Source organism: Atractosteus spatula, chromosome 25 (assembly GCF_055471065.1).
Source record: "Atractosteus spatula isolate fAtrSpa1 chromosome 25, fAtrSpa1.hap1, whole genome shotgun sequence".
Lineage (NCBI taxonomy): Eukaryota > Metazoa > Chordata > Actinopteri > Semionotiformes > Lepisosteidae > Atractosteus > Atractosteus spatula.
The window spans coordinates 5885212-5904423 of NC_142730.1; the positions used below are offsets into that span (position 1 = coordinate 5885212).

Here is a 19212-nt window from a genome sequence, read left to right on the forward strand (position 1 = left end):
CTGTGGTATCTCCTGCATATTTGCTACAGTACACTGTGGGTGTAAGCTTACACTCTGCAAAAGTTAACACGGCAGTAATAAACCTGATCTTCCATCGGGCCTTTGAACCAGTCCTCTTGTGCGTCTGCTGTCGGGCTGTTGTTTCGAAGCCCTTTTCTCCAGGGTTTCCGATAAGAAAGAAACTAGAGTTTTGGTACACCCCCCCGGAATCATTCAAGGGTAGGGAAAGCAGTTTGCTAATTCGATGCACGTGAGGAGCTACAGCACCATTTGGCGAGGAACAGAGGACAGACTGGAGCCAATGACGCAGTCCACAGCTATGCTGTAGCCTGCTGTACTGGGCCGTATTCCACAGTGCACGTGGTGAAACACGCAGTCGTAAAGCTGGCTGTACTATACAGTACGAACGCTATCATATACTGGGCTACGCGATAACATCTTACTCTATGCTGCTCTACACTAGGCTGTGTAATACAATACTAAATAAATGGTATGGTATACTGGATCATGTGATACAATAATATACCGCACTATACAATAACATGCAAAGGAACTGGTAAAAGTTTATTCCTGCTGAAAAGAGAAGAGAGCCACACCTGAAGAAGGCTCCACAGCCGAAACGTTGTGTTTCTTTCCTTCTCTTTCCAGCCTGGAATAAACCTTTACTGGTTCCTTTGCAGCCTTCGCATGCTGACGCAGCTCCCTACTTGAACTATACAATAACATGCCATTCTTGCTGGACTGTGTAATACAATACAAATGGTGTAGTATACTGAACTATGTGATACTACAATATACTGTACTATACAATAACGTGCTGTAGTAGAGCCGGCTGTACTATACAGTACAAACGCTATTATATACCGGACTACACAATAGCCTCTTATTCTTATTCTCCCCTCTCCGGCGCCACCGCAGGGCGCCACGCCCGGGCTGCGCCCTGGATTAACCAGCAGGCCCGGTCTGCTCGACCCACTCCGCCTGGAGCCAGACCCGCAGGCCGTGCGCGGGGTCCCCCTCGCCGGGGGGCAAGCGGGAGAAAAGAGGGGCAGCAGGAGGGGGGCTGGAGCGAGAGAATCGGGGGGTCAGCGAGACTTGTCACTGGGAGGTTCTGGGTTCAAATCCCAGCAGGAGGCACAGCTGCAGTACCCCTGAGGCATTGCATAAGATACTCAGTGGTATAAATGGGTACACATAAGTCCTAATAATAAACCTAATAATAAAATAATAATAATAAACTCAATGCTCTGGTAGGTGCCAATAACCCCTGCCTAGTGTGGGGACTGTCAATACAGGCAGAAAACTGGGGCACCACAGGTGCACCCCAACTCTGCCTGCCGACAGGGGGTTGACTTCGACGGCCCAAACTGGGTCTAGGTCAGGTCCCAGTCAGTTCTGGTTCAGGTCCGGATCAGGACACAGCGGGCTGTCATCGCAAAGACCTCAAAGGCCACGGACGAAATCGGCCCAGCGGGCTCCTCCAGAACCAGCAGGAGGTGCCGCTTGACACAGAGAGTTGCGGGAGCATGGAGCAAGCAAGCCAGCCATTGCGCCACCTGGAGATGATCCACAAGCCGATTACCGAACGAGCTCAGCGAACAGGTTAGACGGGCTGCTCTCTCCAGCGGGGGACAGGGATCGAAAAGACGGGGGGGGGGGCTCACACCTGGACACACAACTGCCGATTCCAAACTGGGCTGGGGGGGAGGGGGAGCCTTTAAAAAAAGGCACTCCTGCCTTTCCCTAAACAAAGGCATGAAAAAGAATAAAGACGTGACTGTTGGACTTTAATGAAATGTTTACGGAACTCTTCAAAGAGCACGGGAATCTCCTTTTTAAAAAAAAAACACCCCACCGCTGAAAAGATCCCCAGGCGCCCCACCCCACCGCCCAGGTGCTGTGACTCAGAGATTCCTGACAACATGGCGAGCAACAGCCCTCGAACAGGGGTAACTCACACCCCAGGCTTTCAGACAGGGGCAGCCCACACCCCAAACTCTCTTACAGAGGTATCTCACACCCCAAGCTCTCAGGCAGGGGGAGCCCACACCCCAAACTCTCGTACAGAGGTATCTCACACCCCAAGCTCTCAGGCAGGGGGAGACCACACCCCAAACTCTCTTACAGAGGTATCTCACACCCCAAGCTCTCAGGCAGGGGGAGCCCACACCCCAAACTCTCTTACAGAGGTATCTCACACCCCAAGCTCTCAGGCAGGGGGAGACCACACCCCAAACTCTCTTACAGAGGTATCTCACACCCCAAGCTCTCAGGCAGGGGGAGACCACACCCCAAACTCTCGTACAGAGGTATCTCACACCCCAAGCTCTCAGGCAGGGGGAGCCCACACCCCAAACTCTCTTACAGAGGTATCTCACACCCCAAGCTCTCAGGCAGGGGGAGACCACACCCCAAACTCTCTTACAGAGGTATCTCACACCCCAAGCTCTCAGGCAGGGGGAGACCACACCCCAAACTCTCGTACAGAGGTATCTCACACCCCAAGCTCTCAGGCAGGGGGAGACCACACCCCAAACTCTCTTACAGAGGTATCTCACACCCCACGCTCTCAGGCAGGGGGAGCCCACACCCCAAACTCTCGTACAGAGGTATCTCACACCCCAAGCTCTCAGGCAGGGGGAGCCCACACCCCAGACTCTCTTACAGGGATAGCAGACACCCGAAGCAACTCGCTTCCAAGCAGCTAAAGAGCAGAGCGCGCCGGGGTCTCTCCCCGCCCCCCACCCCAATCAATTCCGCACCCCAGTTCCGTCCGCGCGAGCCGGAGAGGGGAGCCCCGGATCTCTCCGAGCTCCGAAAGACGTGAGACAAGGGGGAAGGCGAAGAGCGAGCGGTAGCGCACATGTGCAGCAGTACGTTGTACTGTAAATGCCTGCAGGTCTCGTGTTAGCTGGGTCTGCGCTGGCAGCGCTTGTCATCCATCGGTCGCGCCAGTAAAGCTCTTTGAACTTGATTTACTTGAAGCGCTGGAGGACGGACTCGGGAGACGCGAGCAGCGAGTCACACGGCACCGCCTGCAGGCCACAGGCCCGGCTAACCGCCCTCCCAGCGGCCGGGGGGCGGGGAGCCAGGGGGGCGGGGAGCGGACTCGAGCCTATTTAAGGGCGAGCCCGCCCGGTCCTCCTCACTCCCTTCGCCTGTCCTCCGCTCTTCTGACCAGGTGAGTCTCCTCCGCGCCCTCGCCGCGTTTCCGTGTCTGCCTCGCGGCGTGGGGCGTTGTCGCTGTAGGGGAGCCCCACTCGGCGGCGCCCCGCTTTGCGGAGTCAGCACCTTTGGTGCAATTACAAAAAACAAAAGTCGGAGAGTCCAGACGAGTTTGGGAGAACTGTTGCTCCCTCCCTCTGTACTTCTCTCAGTGCTCTTTCTCCGGCTCTGCGCTCTCCCTCTGCTCTCCTGTGACGAACTGGCACCGAGTCTCGCCTCCTCTCTCCTCCCGCGAAGCTGTGAGCTTCCCGGGGGCTGGAGACGGCGGAGTGGAACGAGACTCGGTAGAAGTCGTTGCCTTTGGAGAAAGTGTATTCCCCCCCGGAGTCAGGCTGCGTTGACGCCGGGAGGAGGAGGTTGGGGGGGGCCGGGCCGCCCAGTCAGGGCTCCGGAATGCTGGCTGCGGTCCAGGCGGGTCTGCCTCCCTCCTCCCTCGGCAGAGCACAGCGCGCTTTCCCAGAGCCTGCGTCTCCGCAGGATTCCGAGCGATCCAGTGAGCCCAGGGCCGCAGGTGCGGGATCACGGCTCGTCGGGAGAGGCAGAGATGGCGGGGGGGGGTTGTAGCCAGCTTGAGAGGAGCGACAGTTGCAGGGGGAGAGAGACAGAGAGGCCGGGTAACTTCTCCCTCGGAGCGAAACGCCCCTGGCCCAGAGCTTTGTGAGTAATAGTCCCGTACGTGTTGTGTGCCACACCCTGGAGTGGGGGGGTGAATCTATCAGGCTTTGGTAGATCACACGGCAGCCACGTCTGGCAGACGACGCCCTACACACCTCCTCGTTAATTAACCCCCCCAGCTGAAAGCGGCACCAGAGCGCAGAGCAGCGCCGCCGGCTGGGCGTGGCGCCCCCTGGGGGCCGGACGGACGGACAGCCGGAGAGGCTCCGCGGGGTTTCACCGCGGTTGTTAAAGAGAGACGACATTTTCTTTATTTTACTCCGGCTTGAACCCATGAGACGCCTTCCTGCAGTTCGCTAATGCCGTCGTCGCCGCGTCTTAACGGTGGGTGGCGCCGTCGGGCTCTCCAGGGTGTGCACAGTGTTGAACTGTCCTGGGCTTGGGTTCTGCACCAAAACCGAGCTCTCCTGGGCTTGGGTTCTGCACCACAAACCGGCCACGCCGGACCCTAAGCTTGGTCACTTTCAGGTTCGGGTGTTCAGGAACCCGACTCCGCCGAATGGACACCTTCAGAACCGACCGTCAAGTAGCAACCAGAGGACACGAGCAGAAACTACAGGGAAGGGCACTGAGAACTGCCTTTACACTGAGGGTGGTGGGAGTGTGGAACAGGGTGCCCAGCCATGTTGAATCTGATGCTCTGGAAATCCTGGGGGTCACTTAGCTACCAACAATCAAACAAGCCCAGTGGGTAAATGGACAGATGGGCTCCGCTGCTCTGTGGTGATCATCGCCCGCCCACCTCCCCCCATCTTCCGACCGGTCTCGTTCACGGCGGAGCGCCCCTGGGGCTCAGTGTTCTGATGTTCGCTTTTAAACCTCCCCAGCGCTTTGTCTTGAGTCTGCTAGTGAAGCCGATGCTAGAAAGGGTTTCTGACACAGTGGGAAGGACCCGCCTGTCAGGTGTGGAGTCCGGCGACACCGATAGTCGGGTAATGGCAGCCTGCTCTCACAGCGATGCCTGTCTGTCTCTGCAGCCCGTGCCTCTCTCTCTCTCTCTCCGCCACGATGAGTGCTATACAACAGGCCATGGCCTTGCTGATCGACGCCTTCCACAAGTACTCTGGGAAGGAGGGGGACAAGTACACCCTGAGCAAGGCGGAGCTGAAGGACCTGCTGACGAACGAGCTGGGGGATCTGTTGGGGGTGAGTGCTCACACTCTCGCACACACACTGCACACTAACACTGCTGCTCACCCGCCGTTCGCAGTGCTGCACACACACTGCACACTAACACTGCTGCTCACCCGCCGTTCGTAGTGCTGCACACACGCACACACTGCTGCTCACCCGCCGTTCACAGTGCTGCACACACGCACACACCTGCCATTCGCACTGCTTCACACGCCCGCACTGCTGCTCACCCATCGTTCACACTGCTGCATACTAACACTACACACTAACACGCCCACACCCGCCGTTCACACTGCTGCACACACGCCCCCACCCCCACCCCCACACCCACAGCTGCACACACCCATAGTTTGCACTGCACAAACCCACCCAGCTGCACACATGGCTTACTTGCACACTCGCGTGCGTACACGCTGCACACCGGGGCGACGCCGAGTGCTGAAAGCCTGGCACGGGGCTGTGGCAGCCCGAGAAGTTCTGCTCCTCTGGCGCCCTCTGCAGTCCGTGAGGGTGACCCAGGGCGCGTGTGGCAGCCTGCCCGTTCTAACGAGCCCCTGGGCCCGTTCTGATGGACGGGATCTTCAGTTGGCAGGCTGGAGGTTGCCATCTGGGCTAATTAAGATGCAAATTGGTCCAGTTAATTAATCTCCCTCCCTGTTTTCCCCCACAGAAAGCCAATGACAAGGCTGCCATTGATAAAATCTTCGGTGCCCTGGACCATGACAAAAGCGGCGAGGTGGACTTCCAGGAGTACGTCACCATGGTGGGCGCCCTGAGCGTGGCCTGCAACGACTTCTTCGTGGACTACCAGAAGAAGGGTGGAAAGAAATGAACAGCGCCCCCTGCCTCTGGTCCTCCAGTACTGCACACAGTCTGATAACCCACAACCCCCTCCTCCAGCTGTGCACCTGGTTTTCAAACAAGAGCTGTTTCTTTTTTTCAGCCCACCTTTGACACTGTATACGAAGAAAAAAAATAATAAAAATATTTTCATATCTCCCTGAAATGGATGGTTTGTCTCTTTGTACAGCTGTGGGCTGGAATCTTTTTTTTTGTAATGTTCTAGACACCCGAGAGCCGAGGTGGAAGGGGGCGCAACAAGTAACTGGGCCGTAGGCTCACTAACAACCTCACTCTCGGTGGCCCGTCCAGCCTGTTTGCATGAGAAGATCAATTAAGGAGCAATCAAACATGTCTTGATCAAAGCCAGGGTCTTGGCTTTTTATAACCTGGCTGGGCAGCTTGTTCCACACACCTGCTGCCCTTTGTGTATAGTGCCTCCTGCCCTTTCATTTTAAATACTGGTACCAGGTGTGGCCTCTATGGGCTCTTGTTTCACTGCTGAAGCCCAGTTGAGGATTTTGAAAATGGGGTTCTGGCAGCAGTGGGGGTTAAGGGTTCGAGCTCTGTACAGGTTAGGGATGAGAAGCAAGCGGTCAAAACATTCACCTAGAGAAGCACAGACGGCAAGAAATACTTTGATCAATCTAGGCGCGGGATCAGAACAACTTCCAGTCTACCAGGGGGAGGGGGACTCAGCAGTGTCGTAGCCCTTTGTGATTTCCTGTCACAGCCTGGGGAACAGCAAGGAGATGATTTGCTCATTATTACTGATTTGGCAACACCGGTCTTCATCGGTGTAACCAGAAAAGCTCGGAGAAGGACCCCCCCCCGACACATACACACACACACACCTTCAGTGCGCAGGCGCACCGCCTGACCCCGATCCCACTGACGTCATCGACCTGCTCCATCGGAAAACGGATTGCAATTGAAAATCGTGCCTGCTGGCTGATGATGTTTATTGAAAGTCTTCGTAAACTCCATACTGTCCCCACTTCACGCGTTTATATAGATAGATGGATAATATGCATGTAACAAAAAAATATATACTGTAGGCAAAGGTTACATAATATAAAGGCTGCTGAAAGAAACCACAGCTCACCGCAAGAAGGCCAAACCAGTAACTTCCCCAAATCCCTAACCCTTTCAGGGACACGTTCAGACCCCGGGCCGGCAGCGCCTCCTGATCACAGAACACGAACTTCTCCAGGAACTGATGCCCGAAACCGGCAACCCACTGCCGAGTGAACGAAACATGAACTCGTCAGCTGGGAGAAACGGACGCATCCCGTGGCAGTGCCGTCGCGCTCACTGCCGGAGATATTAAGCAGGAGAAACTGTTGCTAAAAATCGACCGCGGAAGAAAAAATAAAAAGCGTATCGGCTTACTGTTCAAGAGGGCTTTTTATTCGGGGCAGCAGAGTTAAAAGCCTCTGTATTGTAGGTCCTAACCCGCCCATGCGGCAGCTGCATGTCGGCCAGTGTGTTACAGGTCTACAGTAATCTCTCTTTTCTTTGTCTTCTTTCTTTCTCTGCTCGTCATGATTGAAACGGGGAAGTGTTTCCTTAAGAGAATTACTGCTCCAACCACTTCACCACAGCCACCCACAAGCAGCTCTACTCACAAGGCACGCTTATACTCTCAAAACTCACACTCACGTTTCCCCCCCCACACACACACACACACACACACACACACACACACTCCAGAGTACTCCAACAGGGAGGTTCCCACACTCAAGAATACTCACACACTACAGAGTACTCCTACAAATAGGCACATACACTCAAGAGTACTCCCACACTCCAGAGTACTCCCACAGGCAGGCTCACACACTCAAGAATACTCACACACTCCAGAGTACTCCTAAAAATAGGCACATACACTCAAGAGTACTCCCACACTCCAAAGTACTCCCACAGGGAGGTTCCCACACTCAGGAATACTCACAAACTCCAGAGTTCTCCCACAGGGAAGCTCACATCCTCAAGAATACTCACTACTCTCACACTCTAGAGTACTCCCACAGGGAAGCTCACACCCTCAAGAATACTCACTACTCTCACACTCTAGAGTACTCCCACAGGGAAGTTCACACCCTCAAGAATACTCACTACTCTCACACTCTAGAGTACTCCCACAGGGAAGGTCACACCCTCAAGAATACTCACTACTCACACACACACAGTGTTTGATTCAGTGCGCTATTCTTACTCTTCCTGACTCGCTCTGTTCTGCGTTGTTACTGTGTCCTCGTGACTCATCTCTGGTTGCCACGTCCCGCAGCTCGAGCCGGGATGATTGACAGGTGGCGCAGCCTCTCACCTCTCCGCGGGCTCGCGGGTGTGGTTCGCAGCAGTAAGGTCGCACGTGTCGATGTTGGGGAGGGGGGGTGTTCGGCTGCTTGCATGTTTAAGGATTAGTTGCTTTTAAACAGGGTGCACAGCGCAGAACCCCAGTGTCGTCGAAAATTTGTTATCCGCGAACAAGGCAGACCGACTCCGAACACACGACACGATCAGCGGAACCGCGGATTTCTTGAGCTCTGTCTCCCTCTTGTGGTCGTGTTCGGTACGTGCAGATCCGCTGTCCAAAGGTTTAAACCGGGAGCCAGGAATACGCCCTCACTACCAGGCCACCTCGAAGCGCTTCAGGAGTAAAAATGGTACCAAAAAGACAGCTATCGCTACTAACAGTGATGATTATAGTTAAATCATGGTTTCATGTAAAGCTTTATTTTAAATGTATTTAAAGGTCTTAAGTCAGCCAGGATTATAGATATTAATAGAAAAAGCAGAGTGCAGAATGAACACAGAACTACATGTTCAATGCATTCCCTTGCAGTGCACCGCACTCCCACAGAGCACAGGACAGCACAGAGCACCGCACTCCCACAGAGCACAGGACAGCACAGAGCACTGCACTCCTGTAGCATACAGGACAGCACAGAGCACTCACTCCCATAGAGCACAGGACAGCACAGAACAGTCACTCCCAAGGAGCACAGGGCAGCACAGAGCACTGCATTACTGCAGAGCACAGGACATCAAAGAGCACTTACTCCCACAGAGCACAGGCCAGCACAGAGCACTCACTCCCACAGAGCACAGGCCAGCACAGAGCACCGCACTCCCTCAGACCACAGGACAGCACAGAGCACCGCACTCCCACAGAGCACAGGACAGCACAAAGCACCGCACTCCCACAGAGCACAGGACAGCACAGAGCACAGGACAGCACAGAGCACCGCACTCCCACAGAGCACAGGACAGCACAGAGCACCGCACTCCCGTAGCATACAGGACAGCACAGAACACTGCACTCCTGTAGCATACAGGACAGCACAGAGCACTCACTCCCACAGAGCACAGGACAGCACAGAGCACTCACTCCCAAGGAGCACAGGACAGCACAGAGCACTGCATTACTGCAGAGCACAGGACAGCACAGAGCACTGCATTACTGCAGAGCACAGGACAGCACAGAGCACTCACTCCCACAGAGCACAGGACAGCACAGAGCACTGCATTACTGCAGAGCCCTGAGAGCTCAGTACAGCCAGGTTGTGCCTAAAAGAGCCAGTAAATTTTCTGGTGTCGCAAGCAGATTTAACATCAGAAAGCGATTTAGTCCTGATCTGGTAGGAGACACAGAGACCGAGCTGAGATATCAGTCCTTCTGAAGAGCCCCCAAGCGGAAGAGTGAGTCAGCACCACCTGGCTCTGGAGATGACTCAGCAGAACCTCTGGAAGACACACCCAGCTGCTCAGTCCGGTCCAGGGTCGTGCTGAGCCAGAGCCCGGCCTCGCAGAGAGTGGGCTGAAGGGCAGGATGGACAGTCCCTGGATGGGACACCAGTCCGTGTGCGGGACTCAAGCATCTGGGGGGCCACTTATCCTGATCTTTGGGAAGTGGGAGGAAACCAGTATACCCTAAAGCTATGGACAGGAGGGGAACATGCAAACTCCACACAGAATGCCCCAGGCTTGAATCGAACCGCGGACCAAGGAGCCACGCCCCTGTGTGGAAACAAACTGAAAACGCCATCCGGACCGTCTGACCGACGGGTGCCAACAGGGAAGAGTCCGCCTGGGTCGAGCCGGTACAAAGTCCGAATGCCGGGCTCCTTGGGCATTCCACACTGGACAAATCTGGGAACACAAGACAGCTGCCGAGATCCCCCCGGCCGATGAGCTCTCCAGAGCCGGACGCACAGTGGCGGAGAAGGAGCTCGAGCACGCCGGCCGGCCCAGTGTGGATTCCCCAGTGACACCCGGACAGGGCACACGCGGCGAGGCGCGAGCTGACCGCGGAGGACCAGGGCGTTTCCGGGCTCGTCAATACGCGCTTCAGTGACAATGACGCACGCCTGCAGTCTGATCTCAGTGTTTGAAAATTTCCCAGGCCGACCTGTGTTCAGTCGGACTCATCCTCCGAGGAGCCGAGGGGGCTGGGCTCCAAGATGCCCCTGTAGCACTGCGCCAGAGTGCGGAGGTCCTCCAGCGCCTCCTGCAGGTCGCCCTGCTCTGTGCCCGCGCCCAGGAAGCTGGCGAGGCGGCGGGGGTCCTGGGCGCTGGCGGCCCGCCACAGGTCGGTCAGGCAGGGGTGCAGCGCTGGCGTGGACTGGAGAGACGACAGCACCGGGACACTGCCCACCGCTGGGGGCAGAGAGGGGCAGGAGGTCAGGAGCGAGGCACAGACGGGCAGAGACACAGACAGAGATACAGCACAGACGGGCAGAGATACAGCACAGACGGGCAGAGATACAGCACAGACGGGCAGAGATACAGCACAGACGGGCAGGTACCAGACAGACAGGCAGGTACCCGAAGCCAGCAGGCCGACAGGCAGACTCACCTGTCTGTGGGGCGCGGGGGCTCGGCTCCAGCAAGCCCGTCACCCCCAGGGTGGGGCTAAAGATCTGGGGGAACGGGGGGGTCAGTTTACAGGGGCTGGAGATCCAGTGGACCGCCCTGGAGATGAAGAGAGAGAGAGGGACAGGCAGTCAGGCAGACAAGACAGGTAGACAGGAGAGGCAGGTGAGGTGGAAGGCAGAAAGACAGGCAGACAGGAGAGGCAAGGAGACAGGCGAGGCAGATGAACGAGGCAGGGAGGCAGGCGAGGCAGATGAACGAGGCAGGGAGGCAGGCGAGGCAGATGAACGAGGCAGGGAGACAGGCGAGGCAGATGAACGAGGCAGGGAGACAGGCGAGGCAGATGAACGAGGCAGGGAGACAGGAAAGGTAAACAGACAGGTGAGGCAGTGTGCAGCCACCCCTCAGACTCCCCGTGCTGCGGCGGGTTACTCACACTGGGGTCGAGGGGTAGTGTCTCCACACGAAGCTCGCCAGCACCTCCTCTCCAGAGCTGCAGGTGTGCAGAGGGGTGGAGGGGCGTGTCCCGGGGGCCAGCGCACTGCGGGCACACACAGCACAGCCAAGGTTACCGCAGGCAGAAAACCACAATCTGCTACTTCAACAACTCCTCTTATAGGCCCAGAGGCACCGGATTAATCTTCCAGGACTGGATTCATCAGCCTGATCTCACAGGACCAATCTCATCAGCCTGATCTCGCAGGACCGATCTCATCAGCCTGATCTCGCAGGACCGGATTCATCAGCCTGATCTCACAGGACCAATCTCGCAGGACCGGATTCATCAGCCTGATCTCGCAGGACCAATCTCGCAGGACCGGATTCATCAGCCTGATCTCGCAGGACCGATCTCATCAGCCTGATCTCGCAGGACCAATCTCGCAGGACCGATCTCATCACCCTGATCTCGCAGGACCGATCTCATCAGCCTGATCTCGCAGGACCGGATTCATCAGCCTGATCTCACAGGACCGGATTCATCAGCCTGATCTCGCAGGACCGATCTCATCAGCCTGCTCTCGCAGGACCGATCTCATCAGCCTGATCTCGCAGGACCGGATTCATCAGCCTGATCTCACAGGACCGATCTCATCAGCCTGATCTCGCAGGACCGATCTCATCAGCCTGATCTCGCAGGACCGATCTCATCAGCCTGATCTCACAGGACCAATCTCGCAGGACCGGATTCATCAGCCTGATCTCGCAGGACCGATCTCATCAGCCTGATCTCGCAGGACCGATCTCATCAGCCTGATCTCGCAGGACCGATCTCATCAGCCTGATCTCGCAGGACCGGATTCATCAGCCTGATCTCGCAGGACCGATCTCATCAGCCTGATCTCACAGGACCAATCTCGCAGGACCGGATTCATCAGCCTGATCTCGCAGGACCGATCTCATCAGCCTGATCTCGCAGGACCGATCTCATCAGCCTGATCTCGCAGGACCGATCTCATCACCCTGATCTCATCACCCTGATCTCGCAGGACCGATCTCATCAGCCTGATCTCGCAGGACCGATCTCATCAGCCTGATCTCGCAGGACCGGATTCATCAGCCTGATCTCACAGGACCGGATTCATCAGCCTGATCTCGCAGGACCGATCTCATCAGCCTGATCTCACAGGACCGATCTCATCAGCCTGATCTCGCAGGACCAATCTCGCAGGACCGATCTCATCACCCTGATCTCGCAGGACCGATCTCATCAGCCTGATCTCGCAGGACCGGATTCATCAGCCTGATCTCACAGGACCGATCTCATCAGCCTGATCTCGCAGGACCGATCTCATCAGCCTGATCTCGCAGGACCGATCTCATCAGCCTGATCTCGCAGGACCGGATTCATCAGCCTGATCTCGCAGGACCAATCTCGCAGGACTGGATTCATCAGCCTGATCTCACAGGACCGATCTCATCAGCCTGATCTCGCAGGACCGATCTCATCAGCCTGATCTCGCAGGACCGGATTCATCAGCCTGATCTCGCAGGACCAATCTCGCAGGACTGGATTCATCAGCCTGATCTCACAGGACCGATCTCATCAGCCTGATCTCGCAGGACCGATCTCATCAGCCTGATCTCGCAGGACCGATCTCATCAGCCTGATCTCGCAGGACCGGATTCATCAGCCTGATCTCGCAGGACCAATCTCGCAGGACTGGATTCATCAGCCTGATCTCACAGGACCGATCTCACAGGACCGATCTCATCAGCCTGATCTCATCAGCCTGATCTCACAGGACCGATCTCATCAGCCTGATCTCATCAGCCTGATCTCACAGGACCGATCTCATCAGCCTGATCTCACAGGACCGATCTCATCAGCCTACCATGGAGTCACGATTACAGGTCCTGCTCACCTCACCAGGCTCTGCGCCTCGATTCCCCTCAGGGTCACCGATTGGCCGAAGCTTTGCCCGTCACCCAGCTCCCCACAGGCCGACAGGGGTCTCCATGGCAACGAATCGCCATAGCTACTCAGGGTGTCTGGGAGAGAGGTGCCAAGCATCATGGGAAATGGAAGTGCGCTGTAGGCTGCTGCCACCTGCAGTCAAGAAAAGGGGGCTCATTGGGGAGTAGAGTACATCACCCGCCATTTATACAGCACACACTGTAAAACCTGGAGTGGATCAGACTGATGTGCACTGGGAGTCTGTGACTGGCAGCACTGTAAAACCTGGAGTGGATCAGATTGCTGTGCACTGGGAGTCTGGTATGATGTCATGACTCTTATCTCACCCAACAGCTCCAGACACACCAACCCAGGCCCCTTACCTTCCGGCCTGAGACAGCCAGCGCGTCCGACAGCTGCCACATGGGGCCGCCACCCTGCGTCTGTCGGTAGGGCACAGTCATGGTGTCCAGAGCCGCCGCCAGCACTGCACTGGAGTGATACCACAGAGAGGACTGGGAAAGAGAGGGAGGATTAACAACCGGAATCATGAAGGACATGTCTGTCTGTGAGCAGCTCGGGGGTGGCGTTACTCACGTCAAACTGCAGGTGAGGGAAGGAGGTCGGGGGAGCGGGGCATCGGCCGAGCCCGCCCCTCAGGGTTAGGGGGCAGAAGAGGGAGCTGTGGTTGGACAGGCTGACCAGGCCGAGGGCGGAGTTCACCAGGTGGTACAGCTCCTTCACTGGGCTCTGCAACACAGCGACACACAGCATCAGACAAGGGCTACAAAACACAGTCACAGCCACTGACTGACTCACAGACTGAGCCACTGACCAAGAGACAGGTACAGAGATGGACACAGTGAACAAGAGAGAGACTGAGATATAGGGAGAGACAGAGAGAGACAGGTCCACAAACAAAGAGACACAGAGAGAGACGGGTCCACAGACAAAGAGACAGACAGAGAGAGAGACGGGTCCACAGACGTAGAGAGACAGAGAGAGACGGGTCCACAGACTGACACACTGACCACGGACAGGCAGCCAGACTCACAGTATCGGGGTGTCTGACAGGAGCCAGTCCCCATGTGAAAATGCCTCTCCCTCCGTAAGCGTCATGAAGGAGCTCTGTGACCCCTGACCCCAGACCTGAAAACCCATCTTGGAGGTCGCACAGCACCTGGAACCCCTGAGAAAGAACAACAATATGAACTGCTCCATACAATAGTGACTATATATCATATAGGACCAAAACTAAATATCCAGTGATTTAACAGAACATTTAAAATGTTACACAGGAAAAGGAAGCACTTAGCTGGGACTGAGAAGTGAGCAGATCGGTCAAGGGGAAGCCATGGCAACGAGTGTCCATGTAAGGACTCCACCTACAGTACAGCTTGCCAAGACAGCGCCACCCAGTGGTGGGAAGACCGACCTGCAGGTAGTCGCACTCCTCCACAAAGAAGTGCAGACGGTCCTCCAGCTCTTCCAGTACTGTGGCGGACCGGCACAGCGCCTCCCCCTGGCCAAACGCCTCCAAGCGATTCGACTCCCTGCGCAGACATGTGGGCACCGAGAGAGAGTCCAGCTCAACACACCCAGACCCAGCACACTAGGTCACTGAACCGCAGAGATAACTAACCCATTGCGGCTGTAGTTCTGTACTAGTTAAGAGATAGTGACTCACCATGGATGAGTGCTGTTATCAGATTCCTCTATACCTGCACATGACTGTAGCTAATCTTCAGTGTACTGAGTAATGATTGTGGATGAACTACCTATAATTTGTAAATAACCCATTGTGTTTCTACTAGTAGTGAAACAGCTAACTTGTCATGATTGTTGCGGTCATAATGGTATCAAGGTTGACAAATGACTGTACAGTTGTTAGTTGAGAGATTGTTGTGCATTGCTGTGGTGCTCATTATGCTTGCACTGGTCTACAGGGCTAGTTTAGAGAGATATCTAACCCATGGTGGTTTACTGGTGTACTAGTTGAGTCAGTTAACCCATTGTGGAGGTACTGGTGTTCACACTGAGATATAACTAGCCAGTTGCTGCTGTGCATGTTTATGTGGAGATAACTAACCTCTCACAGCTGTGCTGGTTAAGTAGTTTAGCTAGAGCTTACCCATCGTGGTTGTATTGGTTAATGGGTTCAGAGATAACTAGCCCATCATGGTTGTACTGGTTAATGGGTTCAGAGATAACTAACCTGTTGTGGTTGTACTGGTAAACAGGTATAGAGATAACTAACCTGTTGTGGTTGTACTGGTGGATAGGTTCAGAGATATCTAGTCCATGGTGGTTGTGCTGGCTGATGGGTTCAGAGATAACTAGTTCATCTTGGTTGTACTGGTTAATGGGTTCAGAGATAACTAACCCGTCGTGGTTGTACTGGTTGATGACCATCATGCTGCGGGGGTGCAGGTGGACCCTCAGGAAGTCAGACCACACCCTCACGCTGCCCTCCAGGCTGTACCGCTTCTGAGCGCGCTCCAGACTGGTGTTCACCGTCGCCATGGCAATGCCGCCTGCCGAGAGAGCTTCCGGGCGACATCAGGAGAGTCCGTCAGACACACAGCACAGCTCCTCCCCCAGCCAGCTCCAGCCCTTTCTTTTTATGACATCTTAGATAAAGTCATTTTCCAAAACCAATCGGTTTCTAATATTCGGACTGTGCATATCAGATGTTTTTGGTCGTTTACAAAAGTGCGCAGCAGCTGTGCTGGTAAGTAACGTTAAGGGCCTGGAGGCAGGTTTGCTGGAAACACTAAGAGCTCAGTGCTGTGAGCAAGGCCCCACAGAAACAAGAGACTCTCTCACCCTCGCTTTCCTGTGCCTGGGTAGCAGAGAAGTCTCCCTCGGCCAGCAGCTGCCCCTCCTGGAGAGAAAAGGAATTACAGGAGTCAGGACAGGCAGCAAGGACTGGGGAGTCCTTGTTATGGGCCGGGAGGGCTGTGGTACACTCACATCCAAACGGTCAAGGTCCTGGAGGAAGGAGTTCTTTGCTGGGGGGGACTCCCTGTGGGTCATCACCTCTCCCTCCCTGAAGAACACAGACAGGGTTACAAATAAGACACAAGTCACCCACAACACACACACACTGCCAGTAACACACACAGTCAACAACACACACTACTAGTAACACACACAATAAGAGAGAAGGTGACTCACCAGGTGAAAGTTCTGACTTCTTTCCCTGTCTCATAGAGGCTGCCTTCCTGCCTCAAGGTACTGAGGCTTCCTGTCGGAAGAGAGAGACAATGAAGGAAGAAGAACTACTAAAGACCTGCAGTGGATCAGACTGCTGTGCACTGGGAGTCTGACTGACAGCACTGTAAAACCTGGAGTGGATCAGACTGCTGTGCACTGGGAGTCTGACTGACAGCACTGTAAAACCTGGAGTGGATCAGACCGCTGTGCACTGGGAGTCTGACTGACAGCACTGTAAAACCTGGAGTGGATCAGACTGCTGTGCACTGGGAGTCTGACTGACAGCACTGTAAAACCTGGAGTGGATCAGACTGCTGTGCACTGGGAGTCTGACTGACAGCACTGTAAAACCTGGAGTGGGTCATTTATATCCCTTCCTTTAAAAAAGAATCGCAGAGTTGAGAGTGCCACACACAGAGCGTCAGGCCCACCCTTGAGGTCCAGTGTGATGAGGCGGGGGGTGTAGGTGGTCTGTCCCCCCAATGTGACCCCCTCCCGGAATAGGACATCACTCAGCAACTCGCTGGGGGGGCTGTGGGAATCCGGGTCGTAGCACAGAGCAGCATCCTGGACAGGGGGGTGAAGAAGAACAGAGATTTTCATTAAGTTTGTTTGATTTTTTCAAACAACCTGGGGCCACTTACACTACTCTCCCAGGTTAATTCTCTCTAACAAGTGCTTATGACACAGATGACAGTGAGACTGGGGCTCCTTTACAGCTCTCTGTCTGTCCCAGACTGGCAGGGAGATTAATATCCTGACTCTATAAGGGCTGTGTCTCTACCTGTAACACTGACACAGATCACAGTGAGACTGGGGCTCCTTTACAGCTCTGTCTGTCCCAGACTGGCAGTGAGATTAATATCCTGACTCTATAAGGGCTGTGTCTCCATCTGTAACACTGACATAGATCACAGAGAGACTGGTGCTCCTTTACAGCTCTCTGTCTGTCCCAGACTGATAGAGAAAATTTAACTAAAAAAGAAACTTTGCTTTCAACTGTCCTAGCTGGTAAAATAAAGGACTAAATTGAAACGAACAATAATGATGGAGAATTCATGTGAAAATGTGGTTTTATGGAGAGGAAAATTCATAACCTCTTCACCTCATTTAGAAATTCAAAACTTGCTGGGCTATGATTTGCTAAGACTCTGCTGCCCAGTACTAAAGTCGCACTTCAAACTGTTTGCTTTTCCAATTCGTAACACCATGAAGTTGTCTCTTTCTTTCACAAAAAAATGTAAGACTACTAAGAAAAATAATCTGTTAATTAACAGGATTTAAATAATTGAAAGGAAATGGTCCGATATATCTAAACCTATTTCAATGTACAAGTTTCTTAAATACTCGCACCTAGTTTAGAGTTGATGCAATATACATTTAGACATCTCGCAGTATAAAACAGAGCTGACAGAAAGTGGTGACTCAGGCACGGCCCATACAAATCTGACAGGATATTCTCATTCTGTGGTCACCCTGTACACAATACTACGCATCTATAAACTTAATGTTGATTTTGTTCATATTAAATATTAAATTAACTAAATACCTGCAAATTCCACCAGTGGGTCCCCACATAGTTTGAGAAATGTCCCAGCTGCAGGGTCACAACCTCGCGACACACGCTTGCCATTGTGCCCTACAAACATCCGTCTAACGGGGAAAAAATATAAATGTTTCTTCGGAAAATTCATAAAATAATATCAGAACGCTCGCGTAAACTCTCACCGGCCGTGAGTACAGGATTCTCAATCTAACCCCAGGCTGCGAAACAAGACCCCACCTCCACGCACAGGTCTCAGTCCCTGGGATTGGCTAACGGGCGACACGTCGTATTGCGATTGGCTAAGAGTGTTGTATTTCAGAACGTTCTAGTTTTTCCTGTCGCTCAACGGGTTTGGTTGCACGGCACCAGGGAAACACACGTGGAGCAGCGAGCTCTCTGATTGGAATGGAGAAGAAAGCTGCTGTCCAATTGGATGGCAGAGGAGAGGAGCAAGCAGGAGCTCGGATTGGTTCAAAATTAGGGGCGGGTTCACGAATGTACAGAGTCCAGTTGTGTTGTGGACTACAGTATTATTATTTTTTTAATTTTTATTTATGCTTAACAAAAGAACAAAAATTACAATACAAACAAGAGTACATATAACAATTCAAAACAAAAATATTGTCAGGGGTACATATTACTACATAAATTCAAGTTATGAAAAAAGATTAAACAAATTAAATAAAAATAATGTCCGCACCGCTTTCATATTGCATATTTTTGCATTTCGAAATAGTCTGCAAATACCATTTTACTTCCATTTTAAAATACTCCAACACAGGGTACTTCCCAGACCACTTCATTTTATGTATGTGATAACGTGCCAGTATAATAATTAAATTTATTACAAACGAAATTTTAATATTGTTTTCAATGGGGCTGAAACTTAACATAACATCTTTTTCAACAAAACAGGAGGTATCAGTAATACTACAAGTACAGTTATAAATCACCCCCAGGCCAGGTAGGAAGTATCAGTAATTGTGCTGTTCATAAAAATCAGAGGCCCTGGCTGGTGGTACATGAGCGCTCGGGCAGATCAGACACCAGGGGGCACCTCTGCTCTTAACGTTTCTCTCTGTTTTGCGGGGAAGTGAGGGGACGCTTTTCCTTCCAGACCTCCCCTTTAAGAGAAGCCTGCGCCTTTAACAGCTCCACCTGGGCACACCTGCGTCGCGTCTCGTCTCGGCGAGGGAGACACATACGGAGGCTTCGCGGCACACTGAGTAAGTGGCGTTATAATCGTTATAATCTCTTCTCGCGTACAGAGAGCACCGGACGTAGAGCGAGCGGGTGTTGAAAG

The 19212-nt window shown here is 53.7% G+C and overlaps 2 protein-coding genes across 2 annotated transcripts; one reads left to right on the top strand and one right to left on the bottom strand.

Moving 5' to 3' along the window:
* Positions 1-3125: 3125 nt before the first annotated feature.
* On the top strand, positions 3126-6040 carry LOC148815220 (protein S100-A1-like). The gene is made up of 3 exons (XM_088905054.1): positions 3126-3181; positions 4878-5046; positions 5705-6040. The coding sequence occupies exons 2-3, from the start codon at positions 4909-4911 to the stop codon at positions 5864-5866; spliced, it is 300 nt and encodes a 99-aa protein (XP_088761180.1). The 5' UTR covers positions 3126-3181; positions 4878-4908; the 3' UTR covers positions 5867-6040.
* Positions 6041-8591: 2551 nt separating this feature from the next.
* msto1 (misato mitochondrial distribution and morphology regulator 1) lies at positions 8592-19059 on the bottom strand. The gene is made up of 14 exons (XM_088905055.1): positions 17913-19059; positions 16795-16930; positions 16325-16394; positions 16121-16196; positions 15974-16031; positions 15531-15693; positions 14583-14700; positions 14202-14336; positions 13745-13897; positions 13531-13662; positions 13116-13300; positions 11189-11293; positions 10736-10851; positions 8592-10536 (listed from the first exon to the last, which is right to left on the bottom strand). Exons 1-14 carry the CDS (start codon positions 17994-17996, stop codon positions 10295-10297), a joined length of 1773 nt encoding a protein of 590 aa, XP_088761181.1. The 5' UTR covers positions 17997-19059; the 3' UTR covers positions 8592-10294.
* Between the last annotated feature and the right edge of the window lie 153 nt (positions 19060-19212).